The 15,740-nt window shown below is 50.0% G+C and overlaps 1 protein-coding gene across 6 annotated transcripts in view; it reads right to left on the bottom strand.

The window, feature by feature from the left end:
* TNFAIP8 (TNF alpha induced protein 8) overlaps positions 1 to 15,740 on the bottom strand; it is a 113,201-nt gene that overhangs the window by 24,104 nt on the left and 73,357 nt on the right. Inside the window, exon 1 of one of the 6 annotated variants that reach the window (XM_072840646.1) lies at positions 12,524 to 12,706. The exons of the other annotated variants lie outside the window; for them this stretch is intronic. Within the exon in view, the coding sequence (XP_072696747.1) occupies positions 12,524 to 12,596 (73 nt within the window). The 5' untranslated portion in view covers positions 12,597 to 12,706. Of the gene's footprint in view, positions 1 to 12,523; positions 12,707 to 15,740 lie in introns of those variants that run through there. 6 annotated transcript variants of the gene reach the window in all.

Below are 15,740 nucleotides of genomic sequence, written 5' to 3'. Positions count from 1 at the left end.
AATCGGGAGACATGATGCCATGAAAAAAAAAAAAAGAAAGAAAAGAACAGACAATACGACTAGGAGCCTATTTGCTGGTAGTTCCTGGGCGATTCTAGCATCACTACCAAATAGAACACTTCCCACTCCCACCCTTGAGATTAATAGAGCAATTGATTTCTCACATCTTCATTTACAAAAATATCTGAAGACTGCAGACTATCTCGAGGAACCAAGCAACGGCAAGCAAGTCAATGCATTCCTTTTTTTCCTCTGAACGTGGTCTGTAATTACATTTGAAACCAGGGGCCGCCTGAGAAGTTGACAAAAGCAAGAAGGCAAGGGATCAAAATACAGATCGGGAACGGCAAATTTTATCAACTGGTCTAACGTGCCATCACGAGCCGTTTTAAGAAGGGGTATTTGGGAAAGAGAGGGAAACAGGGATGGGGAGAAGGCCCTCGACCCCCAAAACCCCAGGCCCGGCAGGCTCCGGCGGGGCTGCCTCTCCCAACAGCGGTTAGGATTTTACCTGACTGACCCCTGCGAGGCAGCTGAGGTCCCCCCAGAGCAGCACGGCGGGCAGCTCCCCCAAGCCTGAACCCCGGCACCCAGGCGCAAGCCCCCAGCAGGCCAGCAGCAGGATGCCAAGCCACGGCCGTGCTTCTAGGCCTATCAGTCTCATCAGGCGGGCTACGGCCGACTGAGCCAAATAATTTAAACCAGCTCTCCCCATGAACAGCCTCGTTCTGGAATTCTTCAGTGAGCCTGCTTGCCATCAGCCTCGGTAGCTGGCCGACCCCCCCCCCGGGTCAGGGACAGCCGCACTGGGAGCCGGCCCGGCTCTCCACCCCTCCACCAGCCGTTCAGCGCAAGTCCCGCTGGCCTCCCAGAAACCGGACGGCCGCTCCTGCAGGCCGCCTTTGCCGGGTGCTCCCCTTTCGTCATCTGCCATTTGCAAGCTTTTGGGGCGAAATAGTTTTTTATGACCCGGCAGGAGTGTCACTAGCAATCCAAGCCAACACTGCCCAGCCCTGGCTTCCAACTGGCCCCAATCTAGCAGCTGCGGAGGCAGCGGCATTCCTCAGTGTCACGTCCCTGCTGATGGGCTCATCCCAGCACAGGGGGAGGTGGGGACCCCGGAGCTTCTGTGTCCTGCAGGGGCCACCGGTTGACTGCCTCCAAGCTGGCCTCGCCCTCCGGGACCCGCTGGCCATCCTAGCCCCTATGCACTCCCAGGCAGACAGACCCAACAGGCTGCTGAAGCGTCTTATCCCATTTATCTCTGTTCCCCGCTGCTCACCTCTCTCCTTTCGCCCAAGATTTTGTTTTGGTTTTCTTTTCTTTTTTTCATTCCAGAGCTATTTCCTCACTCCTCCCTTCCTGCCTCTCCACACACCTACCCCTTTCCCTTCCCCGGGGAGACTCTCTGCACCAGGCCTGGATCTCACCCTGTAGATGCCATCCCGGCCCTCCCCACCCTGCTCCCACTCACCATTTCTTTCTCATTGTTCCCTTGAAATTTTGAAACCTGCCCAATGGCCACTCCCTCCCTCGAGGATCCCTGCTGTTCTGGTTTTCCAGGCCGGTTCCTGCCACACAGTGCATGCTGCTGGCCTCTAAACTCCCCCGAGAGACTCCTTCTTTCTCTGTCATCTCCTTTCTCTGGAGACCACGTTTAGGTTCAACATGGTGATACTGGGGAGGGGTCTATTTCATAACTGGCTGAATTTTAATTCTAACCCTCAAGAGGTGAAAATGGTTTTATGAAGCGCTTTATAATGAGAACAATTGGAGCACGAGTATCTTACTTTTATCAAATCACTTGAGAGAAGGAAAAAAGGTCCTTGGGACAGGGCCACCCTCCCCTGCTTTCTACAGAACGGGGAAGGAGGACTTGGTCAGGTGAAGAGCGTGGGGAGGCCTTGGACGGGTTCTGGCCCCGGGTGTCATCATAAGCCTCCTATCCACACAGCACCTGCCGAGGAAAGTTGTCCAATCACCGACACAAGTGTCCTCTCAGGGGCTTTCACAGGGGACGGGCATATTTCCACCACTGTGACCACTGCTTCCCACCTCAGGAGAAGTAGAAAACTTCTCAGGCTGGCTCAACTAATGAGCATGGCCCAGGTCCTATTTAACATGTATAAGACTGAAGCCTGAAGAGTTCTAGTTCATGTGTCAAATCTCGGGTGTCCCTGGCAAACACATCAGCAGTCTCCTGACGTGTTCTCAGGAAGAAAAGATGCAGGGTTGGGCAGGCGGTGGGGAGGGAGGACTCGAAGGCAAAAAGGAGGCCAGAAACAGTCTCTAATTCTCAGTTTGGCAAAAGCTTCTTCCTGGCAGGAAGGGCTGGATTTCTTGCTGACTTTCCCTGGTCAGCCCCACACACCGGTGCTGACTGTACATGATGCCACACAGAGAGAGGGTGGAGGTGGTGGGCATGAGGATCAAGAAAGGGATCTGAAGGTGACTAAGACTCCAGGGTGTGCATCCATGGAGACACGGAACACCCCCCTTCCTCAGGAGACTGGACACTTGCTCACAGCTGGGCCGTCATCCTGCACCCCCCACGCCTCCCCTCGTTCCCACCTAGTACTGGCTGAAGGTTCATCATGTGTTCCCATCCCCTAGCGGACGAGATCTGAGGCTCTCAGCTTTGGCTGAGGTGCCAGAGAGAAGGCGGCAAAGCAGAACCTCCTGAGACGTGGCTGTCACCATCCTTGCCGGCTCTCATTCCCCCGGCTCCTCAAGCCTGGGTCCCTCCTAGTTTTTCTCCTACCTCCTGAGCTACTGCATATCTGTTTCTTTTCACAGGTTGCACTGACCTCTTTGCTTTGTAAAAGTGAGTGTCCTCAGAGGTGAAACCCACGACTCAGACCCCATATCCCTTCAGTGTTTCCCTGAGAGATCACATGAGAGAGATCAAGTCTTCTCTTCTGGTTGGATATTCACACGCTGCTGCCTCGGCTCTTTACCCAGGCTCAGTCTCCAGGCCAACCTGTGGTTCTTGCCAGCTGGGTATTCCTAAAACAGTACTCTGCATCTGCCCCCTTCCAGCTCAGACCCAGGCCCTGGCCCAGTTCCCATAGAGTTCTCCTAGGAGGGATCTTGGGCACGCCTCGGTCTACTACGATGCCTGCATGATAGCGTCTAACAAGGAAACAGAAGTTCAGAGACAGTAATCAGTGACTCTTTGTCAGAGACAACCAGGGGTAAGGAGTAGAAGTGGTGTCCTGATTCCTGGGGTCTTTGTCTGTTACTCAGTGTCCCTCCGGGCAGACTGGTGTCTAGTCTGGCTCTCTGTACTGCCACATGGTCCACCAATGCCGTCCAGGTCATGAGCTCTCCACTACACCATGCTGTAAACCTCTTCCTCCTCCTTTCTTCTTGTGCAAAGAGCCTAGCTGAAGTCCTAGCTAACTCCCCTGTGAAGTCATTGCTGCCATGATGATATGTGAATGATCCCATCCTCTAGGTTCTCATAGGGTGCATGCCCCCATCCTTGAGCTGTATTCATCCTAAGCTTCTCATCACATATGTTATCCTATGAATGCACATATGCACATGTGCTGTGTATGATGCCTTGAACAGAAGTCCTTTGAGGTCAAGGTCCTCTACACACACACGCCCCCACACACCCCTCTGCTTCCCCAGGCCCCACAGGAGGTTCTGACTCAGTCAACATTTATTGCTATGAGTATCTGAGGCCCAGGGAAGGCCGCAGGGATGAAGGAGAGAGACTGTACTCTGGAAGCAGGACTCTACTGTCCATGGCAGACAGAACAGCCTGTGCTTCTGGGGACAACTTTGGTCCCCAGACCCCTCGCCCTAGCTGAGTGAGCCAACATAAAAAATACATACCTGGGCTGGGTGAGCTTGCATCAAACAGACAGGACATGTCAAACTGGAAGGAGAGAGTTCATGAACTGCTCATTCTTTCTTTGACAGTTAACCTCCGACTTGGACAATAAGGTCTCAAGGCTTCAGAAGCCTAAAGCCATCATGGTCACTTAGGGCATTCCGCTTTGTGGCCTCTTTGCTCCACCATTTCCTTGAGAGAAACCCCCCTCCAGTTACTTACAAAATTAAATCTGGTCACCGCAAACCTGGAGAGTGTATTCCCACGTAAGAGCACAGATGATACCACACATACAAACACCAAACTCCCCAACATCTTTAAAACCAAAAATAGCACAAGGTACCACCTAATAGTAACACAGGTTTTACACAGTCTTAGAGGTCCCTCCCCCCCCCCACAGAGCAGCACCCCTCAGACATTTACTGCCCACTGAGCAGCTAGCCACTCAGGATATACTACAGCTCTATGTCCGTCCACCTCTTCTTCAGGGATCTTAAGCCCTAAGAACAGGATTTAAGTAACTGCTCTTTCAGATTCTTTGGGCAGCAGCCAGGGGAGCAGTGGGTTGACTCCCAGAATGCACCAGGCCCGCGGGGCTCTGGGGTGCCCATCTTGTACTGCGACTGCATGTCTGGTGTCTGAACGCTTCCCACCCACATACATGCACACCTTCTCCCCAAGGAAGAGCGTCCCTGCCCAACCAGCACCCTCCATTGCTAATTTCCCTGAATGATGTTCTTCTCAAAGGAATGAAAACAAATGAGCTCACTGTTTAATTGCCTCTCCCTTGGTCCCCTGCTTTCTAAGCCAGGGACCGACTAGGACCTAATTGCAGAGCTAAATTTTATCTCACGATGCCTCCTCATCTTCCTCCTCTGTGACTCTCCTGACTTCCACATAGGAGAAGGTGAAATAGGAGCTCTTCATGTGTTCAACCACTCCCTTTAGGTTTGTGAATTCCCTTCCAAAGCTGGCGAATGGCACCTATACAAACAGATGAGGTCTGTCCCGCCTCAGGGAGGTCTCATGCATGAATCCAGGATGTGAAAACCTAGGTTTGCAAAACTTCTTGTTTGCCAAACAGGCATAAAGTGGGGAGGGAGGGCGTCGAGAGGGCCTGGATGTCACTTCTCTGGGCCTCAGTTCTCCAGCTCTTAAAATTAGAGGTCAGATGCAAGAGTGTGCAAAGTTGCTTTTAACTCTAAATCGTGGTAATTCTACTTGTGTTTGTAGCAGAATCATTTTAATTACAAAGTCTTCTTACTGTAGATCTTCCTGAAACATTACAGATAGGCATAATGAGTTGATTTCTTAAAAATTCAGCTTACACTAATCGTTTTAGGCACAGCTCACTAAATGAACAGAGGTCTACCACCATGTTCCTTCTTTTCCAAGTTGTCAGCATCTTTCTCGTACCAACAGAAATGTTGACAAATAAATGGTTTGTGGCAGATCTAGTGACTCTGCATTATTCCGAAATGAATCACTGGGTCCTGAGATTTTTCTAGCCCTATCGAGTGCTCTTTCACCTGCCCACCTTTTCTTGGTTTACCAAAGGCCAGGAACAGGGAACTTAATCATCCATGTTATTTTGATTGTTCACTGGTGTCATCATTTGAGGACAAGAAAGGCATGATGCGTATTCAATCTGATGGCAATTTCAGAAGTGAGGAAGAAAAAGGCTCAGATGTACTGAAGCCGACAGAGCTGGGTGTGTGGGGCAGCATCAGGTCATCAGTGATGTCCACTGTGCAGGAGACAGTGTGGCATGGAGCTCTAAATGGATTTTCCACTTTTAAGTCCTTGCGAGCACACCGCACTCCAAGGCTAATGACTACATAAAAGGAAACATAAGCACATCAAAGTCCAGTCTTTTAGGGCATATGCTGTGCCTTCTACGTTATACGTGACATCAGGTCAGCCGCACCCAGGGTTATATATTCCATCAGAGCCTTTCCTCTTTCCCTCTGCAAAGCAAGGGCTGGCGCAGGGAGGGAAAAGGGGAGAGCACTGGTATAGCAATGCATAGCAAGGAATGCAATCACATAAACTGCCACACCTCCTGAGGTTCAGACAGTGAGGACCCTACATGGTGTGGTTGTTTGTGTAATCCCACTGGGCTTTCTGATTCCAGAAGATATGAATAAGTAACCACCAAGGGAAAAACTGAACTCTTCTCTCTTCTATGATAAATGCTCTACCGGGTGTTGGTCCCATTCTCTCTAGTGTAAGTCTCTACTTTGTGTCTCTTTGAGGAGTTATCATCCCTCGGAAGTGGGGCAATGTTGACCATGAGGCCCCCAGATGGCTCAGTGGACGTGGGCCACAGTCCTCAGGCATACCTCTGTCTTGGCATTTGACTGACCTCAGACACTTGACTGGCAAGCTGATGGATCCAAACAGACTTCCTGTAAACCCACCAGGGAAGTGAGGACCCCAGCGAAGACAGAGCATGGTGAGGCAGAGTCACCACAGGTGTCCTGAAGCCTGGAGAATCCACTGCACAGGCGATGGGGAATGGGTCAGTTACCTGCTAAACGATATTCAAACCAAGGAAGGCTACAACTGAGTGTGTAAATGCCTGGGCATATCCCCAACAAATGTACACATCATCAGGAGACAGGACAAAGGAAGTGAGCCGAGAATCACTTACTTGTGTTGCACACACCTTGGCGATTTGAAAGAAAAGTGAAACTCAACGGGTGCTACAAAGTCGCTGAGTTGTGATAACCTAACACACACAGAAATGAACCTTATTTCACGGCAGCGACCACATCCACACTCTGTTTTCAAGCTGGCCACTCAAAAATGTGAGGGTTCCCTACCTTGTCCTGTAGGTGCTTGGGTCCCTTCCACTGTAGCGGGCTCCAGGCACCTCCTACCAGCCCTGCTGATCTCCTAGTTCCTCTCATCAGAGGTGGCAGGATGCACCCGATACTCACTACCTCCACCCCTGAGGGGCACAGAAACAGCTGGGGCCTGGGCTCTCCACTTTCTCCTCCAAACACCTGGTCTCTCCACTCCTGGTTTCTCAAACTGGGGTAAAGACAGACACAAGACCACAGAGAGCATCCCCCTGGGTGCCACGCTTGAGGACAGGGGAGGGTGGCTTTTGGACATTACCTGGTACTATCAGGTCAGGGTCAAAAGCACAGATTCTACAGTTAGTTGGCCTCCATTCCACTTCTTCTAGCTTTGTGCTTTTTAGGCACAAGTTTTAGCCTCTCAGAAGTTCAGATTCCTTGACTGTTATGTGGAATTAACCCAAAGCGTTTTTATACAAGTATTAAATGGGATAATATACATAATCAGATGCCTAGCACCACATCTGGCATGTGGAAGAGTTTGACACCTTTTAGTTTAAAAAACTGTGTCTTCAGTTTGCCAGGCAATGTGAGATGCTGGCAAGCCACTTGGGCCTTGACCTCAGAGATCAAAGACACATGTGCTTGTTTTGACTTTACCATTAAGAGTAGAGAATTTAAGGAACCCTAAATAGGTAAGCCCTTTAGGTTTGGAAGGCACTCTAGAAACCAGATGCAGGGTTCTAAAGTTTTCGTCATTTCATGTAATCTCGTTTTAAATCGATTCATTTGATAATGCTTTATTAAGGCTCTCTAATGGGAGAGGCCCAAGGTCAGCCGCTAGGGATTCAGGAAATAAAACATGCACAAACCTTGCCATCAAGGCAACAATGAAGTGGAGGCAACGGAAAAGAACATCAGGAACAGTACACATGAAGATATGGGACAATGGAGGGAAGTATGGGGTGTTATGGGAATGCCCTCAAAGAGCATCTACTCCAAACAGGGTCCAGTTGAAAATAATGAGCCACATGAGAGTGATCCCAGTAAAGGAAACAGCATTTGTTGAGGAAGAAGGGAGGACATGAACAGGCAACACTAGGGCCGGACAGGACAAGCCCAGTGGGTTAGTAGATATTTGTTGTTGTTTTGGTGATTCATGTCAGAACTCCCTTCCTGATTCTGGAGGAGCCCTCCTTTTGCAAGAAGTGGTAGGAGTTAGACTCCTATCTCCCACTCCCAAAGTTGAAAGCAGAAGTTTCCTCTCCCCAGCGGCAGGTGCACTTTCTCACACTCCCCAATCAGCTGATTTCAGGGATTTCTGAAGGCTCAGTATGACCAAAAAACGTTCAGCCACATCTAGAGTCCCGGGAGTGACAAAAATGAAAAATCCAGCAGAGAGGGGTGCGGTAAGGTCCTAACTAGGTGATTCTCGGGTATGGCCTTAGCTCCAAAGCCTGATGCATTTCAGGGGCCAATTTGCAGGCTTTTTGTGGATGTGTGAACTATGCAACGTGCTTCCAATACATTTTTCAGCTTATGATAGCAGGACTCAGTTTCCACTTCTTATAACCAAGAGTCCTGATGACAGAGGTGTTTATTGTCACCATCAGGGTACAAATGCCGAGGTCTTGCAAAAAGGCTGGGACAGGGGAGAAGAAAAGAAGATGCATCCAAGAGATAACGAGGAGGATGAACTGCCAGATGGCAGCTGCAGATAAACAAGAGGGTAGGGTCAAGGACACCTTGCAGATGTGTAGTCTGGAAGCCAAAAAGAGAGCAGTGATATATTTAGGGGAAAGACCAAAAGCAGATCACAGTTATGAAGAGTAGGGAATGATGGGCTCCATCCAGACCTGCTGAGTTTGAGGTTCCTGTGTGACATTCAAAGCATGGTGTTTACCAGGCAGCTGGCTGTACAGGTGGTTCTCAGAAAAGCCCCAGCTGGAGGTCTAGATAAGAAAGAAAACAGCTAGAAAAAGGAAAGGAGAGCAGAACACTGTAGTCAATGTTATAGGAGCCCAGGAAAGAGTTTAGGAGTGCAGCAACCCTGGTCTCCTAGCACAGCGCTGAGAAAGAAAGAAGGAAAGAAAGGAAGAAAGAGAAGGAAAGGGAGGGGAAGGAAAAGAAAAGAAAAGAGAAGAAAAGGAAAGAAAAAAGAAAAGGAAAGAAAAAAGAAAAGAAAAGAAAAAGAAAAGAAAAGAAAAGAAAAAAGTCTAGTTTGATCAGAACAGGACAAAATATGAATGCTGGGTCACTGGTGATTTTTAGCACCTGGGAAGTTCCTGGTGATTTTGGAGATTTCCGTGGAATGGTTGAGAACGACATATTTTGGTGGGATGAGGGGTGACAAGGATTGAGACACTAGGACCCGTGGGGGAAAATAATCTTTTTAAAAGATTCATTTAAAGGAGAGATAAATGCCTAAAATTGGACAGAGTGTCGAGGATACTTTAAAGAACAGAGGTCGGTCGTTCATTTTCTAAAGAGGCAGCGATCACCTCTGATCACTTGCGGCGAGGGACCGGACGCGAGGGAGAGGACACAGGGTCCTGCCCTCAAGAGCCTGTGGCCCGGAGGAGACGCTGACCGGCACCGAGCAGCAGAACGGGCGCCCTGAGAGAGGTCGGCGGGGATTCTAATTCAGGCTGGAGGTTCAGAAAAAGCCCCTGTGAGGAACCGAACGGGGGACAGGAGGGAGAAGGCTATTTCGGGCAGGAGGACCAGCAAAGCGCCAATACCTGAAGTAGGGAGCTGAGCATATCTCCATGCAGAAAGCCGGGGAGCAGGAAAGCCGTGGGGCCCACGGGTGGGCGAGGAGCGCCCGGTGGAAGGAGTGGCCGCCTGCGGTGGGAAGGACCCGGCTCTACAGACACCGGGAGGGGGTGCGTGTGGGCGACGGGAGTCTGTCACCCGGGAGCAGGAAGGTGAGGGCGCTGTGTACTGGCTACAGTTTTCTTGGTGAAACGGCAGGCCCGGTGAGGAGGCAGGAGAGAACCTGGCCGTGAGGTGGTGGCGGGGGGAATGTTCTCGTGGGCCGTGGAGGAGGAGCTCACTCACAGCTCTTTCCGCCTAAGGCAACAGCAACGATGGCCTCCTCACTTCCGGGCACCAACACTACAAGAACAGGGGCAAAGGAGCCCGTGGTCCCTTGATGCTTAGCACTAGGAAGGCCCTCAGAGATCTTAGTTGTCATTCCTCTTTTTTTTTTTTTTCCTACTTCATAACTAAGTAATTTACTCAACAGTCTGCAACTAAATGTGAAGAATATGGCCAACGACCTATCTCCTCAGGAAGCCGGAAGCCGCCAGCCACTGGAAACTGGTGATAGCCTCCTTCCTGTGACATTCCCCTTTTTACCACAGTGGGTTTCTTACTTCATTTCTCTTGCTTTCTCATTCACATCAGGCCTGGAATCTTAAATTCATACAGCTTGTCATGAAGCGAGGCCTGGATGATTTCTCTCTGTTTAATACTCAAGCACAATCACCTACTCATTTGCAAGGGGGCAAAATTAGATCAGTTCTTTAGGAGGTGGCTCTAGACTGAGGATGGAGGTTCAGCCCTCCTGGCACAGAGTCAAGTACGTTCTAAGCTATGATGGCTTAACAATATCCCCAGTCATTGGCTTCCACGTTCACTCACATACACAAATATGTTGGCCTCTGAGGACTTCTGAGTCGACTTGAAATTTCTTTCAGATTTAACCCCAAAGAAAGTATACTGGTCTTTCACTGAGGCTCAGAATAATGACTTAAAAATATACCCCACTATAGCCAATCAGGCATGAAGTGTCCAATGGCAATTTTTCTTGCAATGTAGACACTGTAAAGAGCTTGTAGTGATCTCACACTGACTGGGATGCTTAAGTCCATCAGGAGGGAAAAAAAAAAAACAGCTAAGGAGAAGGAAAAGGATAAATAAGGATAGAGAAGGTAACCGATAATGATTTACACAGTGTAGCTCTTTTCATAGACATCTGAGAGGTAGTAGCCAAACAGAGGGATCTAGATCACAGCTAACACCCAGCCTTGCAAGACCTGCTGAGGACATGGACACACACACATACACATGCACGCACACACACCCTTCACTTCCTGGCAGAGGTTACAGAATGATTCTATTAATAAAGCATTTGTTCTATCTCCCTGAAGAGCTATTCCATATTCTACCCCTGTCATCAATTTAAAACTCTGGCATCTCATATCATTATTATTTGTTAAATTCTGTGCTCTCTGCAAAAGGCAGAAGCTAGATAAACTGCTGCAGATCTGCAGAGTGCAAATGATGGCACGTGGAGGAAAGGTGAGGACCAAGTAGGAAGGGACCATCAAGAGACCTCTCCACATCCACAGAGCTGGGCAGGAGGGAACAATGTGGATATTCCTAGAAGAGTATATCATACACCGGGGGACACTGTGTTTCCACCTTCTTCTCGCTCCTTCTTTCCCAGAAGAAAGGAAAAACACACTCAGAAAAAAAGAAAAAAAAAAAAACCGATTTAAATGGTACTTGTAATCCATACAAAAGTTCACCAGGTTTGGGGTTCTCAGTCTGTGTCCTATTTGCCTCGGACAACTTTTGATTTACTCCTAAGTGTTGTTACAAAGACAGCAAAAAAGCATCCATCAGCACGTAGCTCCAGAAGGACAGAGGCTACAGCAAGGACACGTTAATCCCCCAAACTCCCCATCAAGTTCAAAAACAATGCCCCTGGCTGTCATTTTCATTCACAACAGTCTTGTATTTTCTATTAAACAAACCTCTTTTACAGACTTCTCCCCCCATACGGCATAATAAGGTACACAGCAGCCCACAGAGACTACATTATGAAACCCAGAGCTTTACTTTGGGAGGGGAGGCGGTAAAAGACAGAAGACGGCAAGCTTCAAGGGATCTCGCCTACCCCTGCCTACCACATGGAGAAGGAAGGGGGGGGGGGGTCCTTTCTGCTCCCCAGGCTCCCAGGGGCTCCTGGGATTGACTCGAAACTCACCAGCCTCCCAAGAGGCTCCTTGGAAAGAACAGGAATTTTCATAACTCTGCACAGTCTCGGCTCCTACTCTAATCCCCACTCCCACCCCCACTTACAAGAGGACTTTTGTAGACGCAGAGTTGCAGGAAACAAACCCTACAAACACTCACACACAAATAAACTCCCTGAACTAACACCAGCGTATAATTGTGTTTGGGTTGGAGCCTTTCCAGCCCTGTCACCCGTTCTCTGTTAGGAGTAAATGTAACCCTTTGCTTTGGCAAAGTTAGAAGCCGACAACGCTCCTCGGCTGCAGGCTGCCCAAGGCGCCCCTCGCATCTCTGCGCCCCCCGAAGCCCCCCACGGGATGAGTTCACTGCTGAAAAGTCGGCAAGGGAGAACAGAGAGAGAACGGGAGAAGGAAAACCCCAAACCCAAGCAACCTATTCCCCAAATGAAGCTCTTTCAGTTCTCTCTCTCTCAGCTTCTTCCCCCTTTAACCGGAAACACAGCGGGTTTCCAGTTTCTGAAACCCTCCTGCGGGGCTGCTGGGCGCCCGGGGCTCCTCCGGGGGCTCCTCCCGGGGCTCCTCCGGGGGCTCCTCCGGGGGCTCCTCCGGGGCGTCGCTCTGGGCTGTCCTGGTGCAGGCAGCAGCGCTCTTCAGAGCTCGCTCCGCGTTCCAGGAGGCGACACGGGAGCCCTCCGTTTCCAGATGGATCTAGGAGGCAGCCTTTAGCGGGCTGGCTGGGCGCGCGGACTCGCACCCCTCGGGCCTCGCTCAGGGCGTCGGGTGCCAAGGCACAGGGGCCGCGAACTCCGCCCTCCCCGAGCTGCCAGGGCGGGCCGAGGGGCAGAGTCGCGCCGCTCAGGACGCCCCCCCCCCCCCCCCGGGATCGGGCATACCGTCCTTGGGCTCGTCTGCCTCGCACTGCATGGTGGCGGGGGCGCGGGCTGCAGGGGCGAGGGCCGCGGACATGCGCTCCGACCAGCCCGAGTTCGCGCCGAGGTCCAGGCGCGCGCGCGACGCAAAATAAAAGGAAGGAAAGCCACTAAAATCAAAACCTCCCCGGGGCGGAGGGGCCGGTTCTGGTGCAGGGATTTTTTTTTTTTTTTTCAGGGGGAAAGTTCTGCAAGAGTGACGAATCGCGTCTCAGCTGGGCGGCGGGAGTCCGCCCCCGGGCCGCGCGCCCCGGCCCGTCGCAGGGCGGAGGCGACCTGGCGCTGCTGGCGGGGCCCGGGCGCTCGCAGGTGGGGCGGGGGCGGGGGCGGGGGCGGGGGCGGGGGGGCAGGACCGACCAGCCGCAGCGCCCAGACCCGAGAAACACACGCGCGGGAAGGAAATGCCTCTGGATCTTCGGGTTAACATTCCCCGGAGTGCACTGAACTTTCCTTGTTCTGGGATCTTCTATTAAAAAAAAAAGACACAACAATAATAATAATGATGATGATTTTGAAGCTGCTCTGCTTTGTACGTTATTTTTGCTGGAGTAACGTGGATATTGGTCGATGCGGCTGGAAGGACCAGTTTGAACAGGCAGCAGGGCCTTTTGAAGAAAGTGGGGGCGGCCCCCGCCCCTCACCTTTGCACGGGAAAAGCACACAGGGCGGCTGACTCAGCACGACCCGGGCGGGCACACTTACTCCAACCCCACCCGGGGGCGGGGGCAGCTGGCAGGGAGCCCCAGGGTGGTCCTCGCCCCCGAGGGCGCCCTGCCCTCCCTGCCCCAGGGGGAGGCCGGTATTCGGGTTTTTGAAATGCTGATTGGAATGCGGAGCCCGGGGAGACACCGCAGTTCTGCCCTCAGGTCGGGTCCACCGGCTCTTACAACTGGCTGAGAGGTGGGCGTCTTCGGTTTTAACTTCCGAGGAGCGAGGACCAGAGGTGACATTGCTGTACCTGACTTAATGGAGGTATTTGCACAGCATCAGTTCTATCATTAGTCTAAGCCAAAAGATCCTCCAATAATGCACCGAAAGGTCGATTTAGGAATTGTGGGAAACTCATGAAAATCCTTTCCATAAGTTTATTTTCCAGCTGCTTTCTTTTCTCTCATTTCCCATTTTTATATGGGCAAAAACAAAACAAAACAAGAGTAGACACTCGGGTATAAATTTAGTGAAAAGAATACGTAAAAGATTTGGATTTAAAGAGCCTGAATTAACATGTATCATCTTTATGACCTTGAGCAAATTATTTAATCTCTCTGGGAACCCCTTCCCTCGCATGTAATATGAGGATGAAAAACAGTATTTACTTCACAGATTTATGCGTGGTAGGAAATAAGGTAATACAAGCCAGAAGCAATTTGGAAACCATAAAATACTACACAGATTATTACAAACTACTGCACCACTCAAGTAAATTTTTGTAAAAGATGCTCAGGTTTATTTCAAAATTGGGTTCCATCAGGGAAAAAGTTTTTATGCAAGTCACAAGCAGTAAAAGTGTTTATAAATATTAATATAAGGCCTAGATATTAAATCACTTCCTATTGCTGAGTGATTCTCACATGCCTACGACCCTGAACAGACTTTTATCTCAATTTCACTGAAAGGGCAGGATGATGAGAGGAAAATCTAGCCAATGGAGAGAAGGGGAGAAACATCTGGAAAATATCAGTGTTGTGGAGCCTCCTGAAAAGTGACCTCACCACCAAAAGGGTAAGAGTGTGCACCCTTCTGAAAGTCATGGTGAACTGTGTGGTCCCCTCTGCCACGCATTCTGGGCCAGCAGCTGCAAAGATGCATACCTTCACTCAGTAACCTCCAACTTACAAGGGAGACATGATGATTTTGCTTGCAAAGAAATGCTCAGTCACCAGTAAGAAACGACCTTTCCGGTCCTGTCTACGGAATCGTTCTGGGAGATCCCCCCTCACACATCATCTGGTCTTGCCCTCCCTCTCCACAGCTCAGATGCCCATGGATGGCCATCAGAAGCCCCCCAGGATGTCAGCCGGGCTGTGTGCCACACAGATAAGACAGCTTCCATTCAGCTATCTTTGCACTAAGACTGCAACACCTTTTTCAAGGTGATGATTATGCAAATTCAGACGAGTCAAATCCCAAGCCCGACCCACTACAGGTAGGGCTCACTTTCACTCCCTTCTTTCACCCTCTTCCTCAGAATTATTTATTAAATGTCCTTTCGCAAGTCCGATGATGTAGAAACTGCATGAGATGTGCTAAAATGCATGCCCCTAACGTTCTGCTTGTTTTTACAACTGGTTCACAAAAAAGGCCTTCAGCCCGGCTCAAGTTAGCCAAGGAGAAAGCCTGCTGAATGAACAGCCCCCAGGCTGCCAGGTCAGCCTTATAATCAGCTTAGAGTCATTTTAGCAGCTCCATCTTTGAACACTCACGGGACCCTCAGGAAACCTGGAAAAAAACTTCTTTAGTATCTAAATGCAATCCAGCAGTCATCTTGGCAAAGGATGTCCCGATCTAGCTCAAGAGCGAGGAATGCTCAGCTTATTTTAAGAGACTGTATATGGACAAGGATGCTCCTAGGCCAGCAGTATAACCTTGGGCACACAACATGCCCCAGGCCCCAGGCCCCCAGCCTGCAAAGTGAAGCCAAAGGGTAGCTGATTCTCCTGGGCTTCCCTGTCACTTCTGGTATATGCTCAGGCAGTCACTTCATCTTGATTTTGTTCTTCTTTTGTTCCAAAGGCGATTAGTCACTTTTCAGCCCCCAGAGACTAATGCTCCAATACTTCATAACGATTAACCTCCTGTACACGGAATCTGATCACTCACGAAAATTTAAGAAATACTCCAACATGCTATAGGGTGGCAACATGCTTAGAAGTCACACCAACAATCATTATAGACCACCTGATACAAAATAGCAATTAAGTCAGCAACACTTTGTCAGTGAATACCATGTGGCATTTATACACTACCTTAAACTTCTACTCATGTCTAACATTGGGTCTTCCCAGTTCTGTGCCAAGGTGGGAGACGTAAAATGCCAGCTAAGATTCTGACATTTTTTTTCATTCATTCAGGCATTATCAACTGTGTATAGGTATTTCGTGTCAATGCGTCCTGCTCACCTGGATTACTGGTGTAATTTTGGTAATCTCGATCACAGATCTAAATAATCCAACCTTCCAAG

The sequence above is a fragment of the Canis lupus genome, chromosome 10 (assembly GCF_048164855.1).
Source record: "Canis lupus baileyi chromosome 10, mCanLup2.hap1, whole genome shotgun sequence".
Classification (NCBI taxonomy): Eukaryota; Metazoa; Chordata; class Mammalia; order Carnivora; family Canidae; genus Canis; species Canis lupus.
The sequence above is the reverse complement of the archived record's forward strand: the minus strand, read 5'-3'. Positions and strand labels throughout refer to the sequence as shown.